Source organism: Copadichromis virginalis, linkage group LG22 (genome assembly GCF_057382275.1).
Source record: "Copadichromis virginalis isolate Kocher_CV1m ecotype Utaka linkage group LG22, C_Virginalis_male_GT1.1, whole genome shotgun sequence".
Lineage (NCBI taxonomy): Eukaryota > Metazoa > Chordata > Actinopteri > Cichliformes > Cichlidae > Copadichromis > Copadichromis virginalis.
The window spans coordinates 35,347,414-35,358,782 of record NC_140638.1 but is presented as its reverse complement, the minus strand read 5'-3'; the positions used below and the strand labels follow the sequence as shown (position 1 = coordinate 35,358,782).

At 42.3% G+C, this 11,369-nt stretch overlaps 1 protein-coding gene across 1 annotated transcript; it reads right to left on the bottom strand.

The window, feature by feature from the left end:
- Window positions 1-255: 255 nt before the first annotated feature.
- LOC146683782 (uncharacterized) lies at window positions 256-1,349 on the bottom strand. The gene has a single exon (XM_085446765.1). It carries the CDS (start codon window positions 1,303-1,305, stop codon window positions 325-327), a length of 981 nt encoding a protein of 326 aa, XP_085302891.1. The 5' UTR covers window positions 1,306-1,349; the 3' UTR covers window positions 256-324.
- Window positions 1,350-11,369: the final 10,020 nt, after the last annotated feature.

The window sequence follows — 11,369 nt, the reverse complement described above, 5'->3', positions numbered from 1 at the left end:
TTTAAAGAAACATAATTTAACTGGTTTATATGATGCAGTTAAATGTTTAATTTTAGAATAGTGTTGACTTTTCCAGATATTTTATATTTTGACATAAGAAGACATCACAAAAACCTCTGGAGTTCTGTTTTAAATCTTTCATTTTAATGCATCAAGATTTTTCTTTTATTCTTCTAGCTACAAAAGTGAAGCGGTAGATGACTGTGAAGCATTTTTTAGTTTTATGTTGTAATTCATCCAGAGTACAGTATTTTTAGCACAGAAAAATATTGTAACTGTACAATGAAAACAATGAAGTGGACAATATGAACTGTTACATCAGCATTATGGATTCATATTCCCATGCAAAGAAGGTGCACATCCTCTTTTGAGTTTTTTCCCCTCGGGCGTACCTCGGAAGAATTCAAGATAAGATGAAAATGCGTACTTATTCATGACTTTAACCCTCCCAAAGATATCTAGCTCTGTTTGCTCATCATGGATAATAGCACTCATAATCTGCTTTGATTTAATGTACAGTGCATTTTCCTTTGCAACAACTTGATCTAACCAAATCTGCATGTTCTGTGGTGCCATTTCAAAGTTGTCAACAGCACAGCCATAGAATCCTCGTTTCAAATGTTCAGGCCAGGGTTGATCGGTTATCATGGGGTGGTCATCCCTCACAAATGCTGTGCACAAGGGACTGTCACTTCCTCGTGAGTGGCCTACTTCACAACCAATGACAGTCATGAGGAAAAGTGAGAAGGTTCTGAAGTTACGCACCGATGCTGAAAACACAGCTGCCATAAAATAATGGCCCCATCGCTCACAGTTGTAATTACACTGCTGAAACTGGAAGGTTTGGCGACAGAAGTCATTGAATTTTGATGGTTTGAGACCCTCTCTCAGCTTCTCCAGGGAGGACTCGTCCTGCTGGTCCTTAAAGCTCTGAAGAAAATTTTGAATTTCCACTTGATTGTCAGGATCCATGAATTTTCCCACCAGAGTTGCATTCAGAGTTTTCCCGTTTACTTTGTAAATGCATTCATTGAGAACGTAGTAAAGGTCCAATGGAATTTCTTCTCTGGCATTGTACCGTATCTCCACTAGCAGATGTTGAATGCTTATGATATGCTTCAGGATAATGTTGTCTTCTCCTGCTGCTGGCTTTTCTAGCCAAATTGCTTTAAGGTGTCTTGAATCATCTGTGGTATAATCAGGAGCACGCCTTCTTTCGTTTTCCTCAAAAAACAAGCTCCAAGTCAGCCCCTCCAGGCAGTCGATAAAGTGATACTTTTTGCGCAGTTCCATTGGGACAAACATTTGCGGGTGGCTTGGCCAGTCCAGTATCTGCAGATACAAAATATTTCCTTTATAATTGTGAAATACTGGTCCTGGACAGCCAAGTTCCTTTTTTATCACCAGATCACCTCTTTGGTTTAGTTCAGCTTTGACTGTGCTGTAGTGCTCATGGGACCTCCAGACACCGTTAGTTGTCGTCAGTATATCACCATCAGAATTAACTGACAGGAGTGTGTTGTATAGGCTGAGCTTTGTTTCCACACTAAAAAACCGGAGACTTTGTAGGAACTGCAACATGAAGTGTTGGTCATTTCCAATATTGCAGCTTATGAGCCTGATGGTACCAAGATGACCAATGTTTGTTTTAGTTTTTAAGATGAAAACAAATCTGGCAAGTTCCTTTGGGTCATAACCAGCTAACTGGGCTGCTCCAGTAGGGCTTTGACTACCATGGCCAACCAGTACAATGTCATGATTTCTAGTCGAAAACAAATTGCTTCCTTGCAGAACGTACAGTGCCCTCTTATGGTACATTAGCAGATTTGATGAACTGGGATGCTTCTGGAACAGGTAAGTGGCTGACTCAATCACTGCAGGTTCCTCTTCCATGATTACTATCGTTTGATGGCTGTATTTTGTGTCATTTTCCCTGAGGATTACATGAGTTTTGTTAGACATTAATTATGCCTCAAATTGTTATTGTATGTGAATGTATAACTTTCTGACTAATTTAAATAAACTGGAATGATTTCATCTATCACATAAGAAAAAACAAGTAGGCAACACCCAGTTAAAGAAAACACTGCATGATTTTGGCAATTAGTTATTCTCTGACATTGTGTTGGTATTGTGAAATGTCTGAAAATCACAATCAACATGCCAATTTTGATTTGAAGTCCCATTTTGGGCTTTCCAATTTGTCTGCATTATTACTGTTTTTACTATTAGAGTTATTGGAAATGCATCCGTCCATGATCTGGTGCCATATCGCAGGGCCAGCAGTCAGCCACCTCTTCCAACTCATCCAACAAAACACAGATGGGTTCCCAGGCCAGCCAAGAAATATAATTTCTTTGGCGTGTCCTGGGTCTACCCTGGTGCCTCCTCTCAGTAGGACATACCCAGTACACATCATCCAGTGGGTTTCCAGGGGGCATCCTAGTCAGATGCCAGAACCACCTCAACTGGGTCCTTTCGATATAGAGGCGTAGCGGTTCTACTCAGTCTCTCTGAATGACTAAATTTCGCACTCTATCTCTATGTCTCTGATCCGAAGTGGGAACTCCACCCTTTTCCGGCTGACAACCATGGCCTCATTATCCCCAAAAAGCAGAGATGAGATCTGAGTTCCTTTCCAGTATGCTGACATAGACCTTGCTCGGGAGGCTGGGGAGTGTGAGACCCCTTGTAGAAGATGCATGGTGACCCGACCACATTGTCACATCTTTCCACACTTTCTTTTATTTTGGTTGTTGTTTCTTGAACACTCGGCCGCAGCTTTTCAGCTGCCAGCCATACATTCACAACAACAATGCAACAACCTCCACCGCAGCCACACCACGAACCACGTCGACCTATGACGAACTATGCGGTCAAGTGTCAGCCAGGACCCCATCCGAGCTGCCCCAGATCCTCTATCAACTGGATCCAATGCTTGGTCCAGTCCTGCAATTGTTCCCACTGGCAGCAAAACACCGCCGCTTGCTTCCTCCAAGTGGCCACGAGCATGTCGCATGACGACACAGTTCGTTCATTTCAGCACCTTTATTTTGGTGAATGAGCAGGTGGTGGAGCTTGCTCAGCTGCCAGGAATGGGTGCAGCAAAACACCACCACCTGCTCCCCCCGCGTGACTGCGAGCTCGGCCACCATTTGGGCCCGCACCTCCCCTCCCGCCCGGTCGTGGTCAAGCTATGCCATGATCCTGGGTTTTGGCACCACTGCAGAAGATGCATGGCAGACCGACCACATTGTCACACCTTGTTTACCTATCTTAATGGCCTCCAGTAATGGGTGAATCATCCCCTTCTTCCCCAAACTTGGCTTCTTCTACAGAAGGCATGTCAGTGGGATTAAGGAGGTCCACAAAGAATTCCTTCTACTGTGTAAGTATGTCCTCAACTGAAGTCAGCAGTGCTCCCTACACACTATACACTGTGTTAGGACCTCTTTCCCCTCCTGAGTTGCCTTACAATTGAACCTTGGAAAAAGACTTTGGGACTGCGTCAAAGCGATTCTGGTCTTTTTCCATGCTCTCACTCAACTCCTTCCGCATTCAACTTTTTGCTTTAACCACTGCCCAAGTTGCATTCCAGTTGGGCTGCCAGTGTCCATCATCTGCCTCCAAAGTCTCATACACTAACCAAGGCTAATAAAATTCCTTCTTCAGCTTGATCACCTCAGATGTTGACTGTCCAGTTAGGGGATTACCACCACAACAGAAACAAGCCACCTTGAAGCCAAAGCATCATACAGCAGCCTCAGCAATGTAGGTGCAGAACATGGTCAATATGGACTCAGTGTCCTCAGCCTTCCTCGAAATGATGTCAAAGTTCTGCCAGAGGTGGGAGTTGAAGATCTTATGGGCAGAGGCCTCTACCAGGCCTTCCCAGTGCACCCTCATATTTAGATTCATGAAGTCTGTCCAGCATTCTCCCCCACCAACTGATCCACCTAACCACCAGGTGGTGATCAGGTGATATATTGACAGCTCAGCTCCTCTCTTCCTAAGAGTGTTCAGAACATACAGTCACAGATCTGATTATGCAATTTCAAAACACTAACATGTGACCACGTGACCATGTGACCGGTGACGTCTCCCAGTAGGACAATGGAGTCACCCAATGGAGCACCCTCAAGAGCCCCTCCCAGCGACAGGCTGGGTACCCTGAGCTATCGTTCAGCGCATGAGGGCAAACGACAGTCAGGACCCATTTCCTGGCCCAAAAGCACAAGAAAAAAACCCTCTCGTCCACCAGCAAAAACTCCAACATACAGGCAGAAAGCCAAGGGGTTACAAAAATACCCACCCCCAATGTGCTGCTTCTCACTGAGAGCAACACTGGACTAGAACAAAGTCCAGCTCCTCTCCAGACTGGCTTCAGAACCCAAGGCGTGCATCGGTGTGAGTCACATCTGAGTCATCTAGCCGATGTCTCCAACCTCACGCACTAGCTCAGGCTCATTCACCACCAGAGAGGTCACATTTTGTTTCCCAGTCATCTCAATAGGCGGGGAATAGTCTGCCAGGACCTACGCCCTTTGCCCCCGCCTAAAAAGCATTTGAATTATTAACATTACCTCTTTTAAGTATTGCTTACGTCAGTCTACAGCTATGTTAGTGATACTCTGAATCCTTCTCTAGGTCTTAGAAATACAAATTTATCTTCATGATTTTAAGCTCAAATACACCGCTCAAATATTAAAGGAACTCTTTTTAATCAGAGTATATCATCAACTCAGTTAAACGTCTGGAATATTGATCTGGCCAGTTAATTGGGAGAGGGGGGTTGTTGATCACTTTCATTTGCTTTGGTGTTAGTGAAACTATCACCAGGTGCACTAGTGAGGCAACACAACCCCCAAAACAGCTAGACCATTTCTGACCAATTTTTCAATAGTTTTGCATATTACTAGGGTCATTTTCCTAACGGTTGAATGAGGCAATACCTTGGCCCTAGAGAGGTTGCACAGATAGCCAGAAGATTTGCTGTGTCTTCCAGCATAGTCTCATAATCATGGAGGAGGTTCCAGGACAGAGGCGGTTCCTCTAGGAGAGCTAAACAGGGCCAGAGAAGTCCTTAAACATCAACAGAACGGGTATCTGCTCATTTGTTAAAGGAGAAATGGGATAAGCACTGCCAGAGCCCAACCAAACTACCTCCACCAGGCCACTGGTGTGAATGTCTCTGACCAAACAATCAGAAACGGATTGTGTGGTCTGGGTGGCCTGAAGAATTGACATCAACACTGGGCCCTGTGCTCCACACTGTGGAGCCTCACTGGCATATGCCATAAAATACCAGAATTGGTAGGTCTACAACTGGAAACCACTGGTTTCCACAGGACAGCACAGACAGCAGGTTCACCTGGTGAAGCCACGAAGAATGTTTTGGTGCTTATATTATCATTCAGCACGACTGGTTTGGTGGTGGGTCAGTGATGGTCTGGGGAAGCAGACACCATGACTACCATTAGGTATTGGGATGAAATCCATGGACCCATCATCAGACTTTACACTAGTGCAGATGGTCTTGGTTCCTCCTGGTGCACAACAGTGCCCGAGTATTCCTTCATCCTCTGATCAGAGCATTGAAGGATCAAGAAATTGATATGACTGACTTGCCCTTACACAGACGTAAATCCAACAAAACACCTCCAGGACATTACTGTATATGAAAGTCCATCCATCACTGCCAGGTTCAGACTGTCCAGGAGCTCAGTGATACCCTGGTCCAGATCTGGAAGGAGATGCCCCAGGACACGATCTGTTGTCTCATTAGGAGCATTCCCTGTCAATGTCAAGGGACATTGTTTTTCTATGTAACATTGAACCTACAGATATGCAGTGCTTGTTCCCTGCCAGGCTTAATCTAGTGTTAAAAGTATCGGTCTGTTACATCATGCGGTGGCTTACCAGTGTCCTGGAATGAAGGTGGATTGATTCCTTTGAACATTCCAGTCTGCAATGACAGAGAATCAAACAATAAATCTGTCTGAATGTACTATCAGGGAAGGTCCTATGTGCACAGTGATATGTCATAAGCCATAATGACAGTGTGGGGGGCAGATGGCCACAAGGCCACAAGGCACAGTCAACAAACCCGCACAAATTTCCCTCCCCACTCCAGCCTAAGAAACGTATAATAAGGACTACCCATGGAAGGAGAGGGCCAGCTCCCCAGTTCCCCACACCCCACCAGATCCGGGGCTGCCACAACAACATTCTGGAGTATGATCTACGTGAGCACCAATTGACTGTAGTGTTTTCTACACTCACTGGTCAGCACCCACTATCCCCACTGCAAAGGGTAGTTTAGAGTATGCCGATGACGGGCTTGGATCATCTGCATACTGAGTCCTAACATCAGTCACCCACTAAATAAACAAAGGACCAAAAAACAGGAACAAGCTAGCCTGGCCCGAGTTTGACACATGCTTCTCCCAACGTGCTCAAACTATCCTCTTACTGAGGATTCATTTGGTGGCTGAATTAAAGTTATTTCGGACATTTTTTTTCCACCGATGCATTTTTATTTATTATTGCAGATCAAAATTAAGTAGCTTTGTTTTACATATGTACAGAAATACATTATCACTGTAAAGACCACTAACAATGGTGCTGTAGACTTTAAGATATCATGTTACTGATATATATTCCGTCTTTAACAATTCTACGATGAAAGAAGTGCTATTTCAAAAAAAGACATCCTGATATGTTTACATTAAAAAAAAACATATAATGATCTTACCAGAGTTCATTCCTGCTGCCAAAGACAGCTGAACAATAAGCCAAAATCCACTGAGTTTCAACATAGCTGTGACGCTCTGTGAAGTGCAGCTGAAATGAAGTTCACTGTGGATTCAGCAGATAGACGAGCTTCAGGTTATATCTCTGCCCACATTTGGTTAGATAGTAATGTAAATGACAAACCTGCATCTATGCCCATGCAGTTAAACAGTTACTTCACTGTTTAAAGTGTGTGCACCAACATATTCTTTCTGCTCTGACTGTGAATTACTACCATTCATAACTGACTCAATTTCCTAATTGACACATGCAAATGTTGTAAGTGTAGATCCCACTGAGATGTCCCAGCAGACAACTTCACTTTTAAAACGGCAAGTAGATTATTTACAAGGTGCACTGCTGTTAAGAACATCATGTGAGAGATGAAAAAAAGACTCCCACCTCATTAAAATGAGTCAAGATTAAATATTAGAGTCTTTATATTTCAAGAGAGAATCTATTGTAAGAGTTTGACTGTTTTGTAAAAAAATATCACACATAAAAGTGGAATGAAAACTGTGACATTAGTAATAATCATATCCTAAGTGCACTGGACAACAGCCGATGCTAAGAAAATAAGCTCGAGGTGTTCACAACAACAGTCGCCTCAAGGTGCTTTATATTGTAAGGTAGAGCCTACAGAGAAAAAACCAACAATCATATGACCCCTATGAGCAGCACTTTGGCGACAGTGGGAAGGAAAAACTCAATTTTAACAGGAAGAAACCTCCGGCAGAACCAGGCTCAGGGAGGGGCGGGGCCATCTGCTGTGATTGGTTGTGGTGAGAGAAGGAAGACAGGATAAAGACATAAGAAAATCCACCTGCCAAACTCCTTGTTGACTGCTGGTGACTGCCCCAACAACAAACTTGCCCACTCTTGCTTAAAATATGACTTTAGCTGCTTAAACAAATGGATGAATGGAACCGTAGAATATCCTGTTCAGTCTGAGACAATCTGGGGAGCTGTTTTCAGCAGTTTACCCCTAACTGGATTAGTACTGGATGTGCACTGCTGCACGTTTTCAGTTATTGACAGTTTTTGCAGGGCTGGACTGGGACAAAAATGTATATGTGTATATATTTCATTTTGTATGATTATTATTATTGAAAAAGGTTTTAATCAGGTACAGTTGTTGTTGGGTTAGTTCTTAGTTGCCTGCAACATGTGACAATAATTAAAAGTCACACTTGAGCTATTAGCAGTGACTCGTGATCAAAGCAACCGTTCATTTTAATCCTTGAATCTCTCCCTTCCTGATTACGTCCCTTCATCTGTTTTCTTACCATTTAATTTCACCTTCCTCCATCTCTTCCTTACTTCTCCACAGCTGATGCGAGCAGCAGGTCTGGTTACTAGCTGCTTGTAGCTGTTACAAGCTGTTACTAGTTGTAACTAGTTGTTGCTGGTACTGTTCAAAGGTATGCCAGATTACCAGTCCAGCCCTGGTTTTTGCTCCAATGAACAGAGACAGTTGAAAAGCAAACACTGGAGCCTGTTCAAACCTGAGACTGTCTGAAGCACTGGGCAGCATTGTGGTTCAGTGGTTTTTATAGTTTTCTTTCTGAAGTATCTACCCCGTCACGAGTTTGGTAACTATGGTTCTCGTTCTCTACCTTGGTTGTTAGTTTCCTGTTGTGCTCTTCCCAGTTGTGTTGTGTGTCTGTCCAATATCTTTGTGTTCTGTCTCTATGTCAAGCTCACGTGTCTTTATCTGTGTGCGTATGTGATACTTGCTGTTTTATTGTGACAGACCCTCATCTCGTGTGTGTCTTCAGTTTTGCGTCCCCTCTCTGCCTGATTCCCTCTTTTGTATATATCGTCTGTTTCTCTGTCATCATCATCTTACCTTCCCTCACACTGTGTGTTCAGTTTGTGTGTAGCTTCCCAGTGAAGAAAATCCTTAGTATCAGCCCAATGTGAAGTGTCACTGATTACTAATTGTTTGCCCTTCTTTTCAATTTAACTCAACAGATGCCTTTCCCAGATATCTTAGCAAAAGGTGATAAAGGGAAGAAGAAAACTGAGCAGGTGGCTGACCGTCCTCTTCCCTGAAATTATGTGCTCTCATTTGTGAAGAGAATGGGATGCCATGGCAGACCAGCCAGTTCCAGTATTCTTTGGGGAACGTCAGACGATTTGGCTGGTGCTGGAATGTGAGCGCGTCCCGCTACTAAAGGACTGGCAGCGTTTGTTCTGTTCCTCATTGCACAAAGACAGCGGTCCTGAGGCACAGTGCTTACCTTTCTACAGTCCTGTCCTGCTTCCCCTGGTATCTCTACCACAGTCTTTCACAGCGAACGTCAGCTGCACCTAAACTGAAACATAACTCTGCCGTCTGCACAGAGTTTCTGCAGCACCAGCGAAACGTTCAGCGTGATTCTTGGTTTAGTTGCCAGATGTTTTTCATTTTAATTCTGCTTGTTTTTTATAGCTCAATAAAAGCCTTTTGAACACAGTTATTTGTTTTTCAAAACAAATTGTTGTAGTTTTCTGTTTTGGTCTGTTTGTTAGCAGAATTAAATGTTCAGGCACAGGAAGTGAGTTTTCATTGTAAAACAAAATCTCATCAATCCTTTGTTCTTTTTTTGTAGTTTTAAGTGAAAATTTACATAAAGACATACAGCAGCAGAAGATTTTTATTACTTTAAAATGTTTTTAACAACAAATATAGCAAAGTGAACAGTACTAATGTTTTTATGGCAGTATTATCATGTTATTACATGAAGTAAAGCCAGTGTTTATTAAGCTCAGGTCTTTCAGTATTCACATCCATCAGTGTGTAGTTGGTAAGAACTGTAATTAACAATACTGTAATTACTGTAATTGCACTTTTTTTAAAATAGCTGGTAAATGATGGTGTTAATTATGGAATAAAAGTACCAGATTTTTCACATAAAACGACTTTTTTATTATCTTGTAAAAATATGGACATTTTCTTTATTTTAATTGTGAAAAACTTGATGGTAAATTTCTCTTATTTTATGCATTTGTTTCTGGCGCTCCAGCTGCCAGAGTGTTACCAGCATGCTTGGCAGAGAGAGAACCTGACGCTGTTTAAAGGTTAACATGGATTCTTTTGTGAATATTAAATGTTTTGCTCTTGTAATGACCTTTAGTGGTCGATCACTCCTAGAAGAGTAACTGTTGCTCTTGACAATTTTGAACGTGGACTTTGTATCTGAACTCTTCAGAGGTGGCTTTGTAACCTTTTCCAGTGTGCAAAGCAACAAGAAATCTTTTCACTGAATTCTTCAGAAATCTTCCTTTTTTAGCACATATCATTCATTGATTAGGTTCTCCTTCTGACTTATAAATTCATTATTTTTTATGTTATTTTTCTGTGAAAATATGGAAAATCTCAAAGGATTCACAAACTTTTGCTATACTTGTCTTAACACCTTCATGTTTGATACTGAGAGGCATTCAGTCTGTTACCACATGGCTGTTTCCAGGTCACTGATAATCCTCCCCAATCTTCTTTTCTCCTCATTAGCCATCTTACCCGCTGCTGCGCTCACAGTGAAGCCTGTGACTTATTCTGAAGAACACTAATTTCACATGCTGTGGCTTGGACCTTATGTTAGTGCTGGGAATACTGGTAAATAGTAATATATGCTTCCACTGTATGTAATACTGGGACATGACAGCTAAATGGATGTTTAGATCAGCAAAGAACTTTGAAATGAAGCTAATAAATGCATCGTCTCAAAGAGCAAACTGCGTTTTGATGGTCACATCAGTGTGGTTTGACTGATTCTGCAGCTACACCTGGTTTGTGTATAACGGGGTCTGCAGGTGAAACAACCCGAAGGGAGATTTTTGAGTCAGATCAAGATTCCCCAGCAAAGCATCAGGATAGAAATCAAGAAAAACAGCAAGATTCCTAACAAAAGGTATGTCCACACGTGACACATGTTGACCTCATATGTGTTTATAAAAACACTTTACATGTTGTGTGCTAATGTAAAAATTCATAACTAGAGACGTGTTGTTCAGCTAACATACTGCAACAAGTAACAAAAAAGGAACATCGGTTGGTTGAAGACTTAATCGAACTCACAATGAAGGCTTGTCTTGTTGGATGTCATGTATATACTACTGACATGTACAAAGCAAGGGCAGGAACTGCTTTCTCTTCACTTCTCCGTGTACCATAGCCTGAGACATCCTGCATGTGAACTTCACTCAGAGATGGAGAAAGATAAGCACAACAGTCCAGGAGAGGAGGAAGCGCAGTTATATTCAAAGGTAAGGATGCTGTTTGATAAACTGGAAATATAAAGTTTACATGTAAGTGTTTTTAAACCAGATGCTGTGTCTGTACATGTGACAGTGTCTTGAACAAAGGTAACTTTGTGTTATTTAAAAACAGTCATCAGATTAGTGCAGGTTAACTATTAGTTTACTGTACTGTGAAGTTAAAGTACTGAACAGCATGTGACTGGTGCTCATGGTCAGAGTTACATCTAGTGTTTAAAGTTAAGCTGGTGATGCTTCAGTCAGTCATTGAACTTTCTACTGTAGAGCATAGAAATCAGCCAGGACAAAGGCTGCTGAATGCAGTGGTATAAATG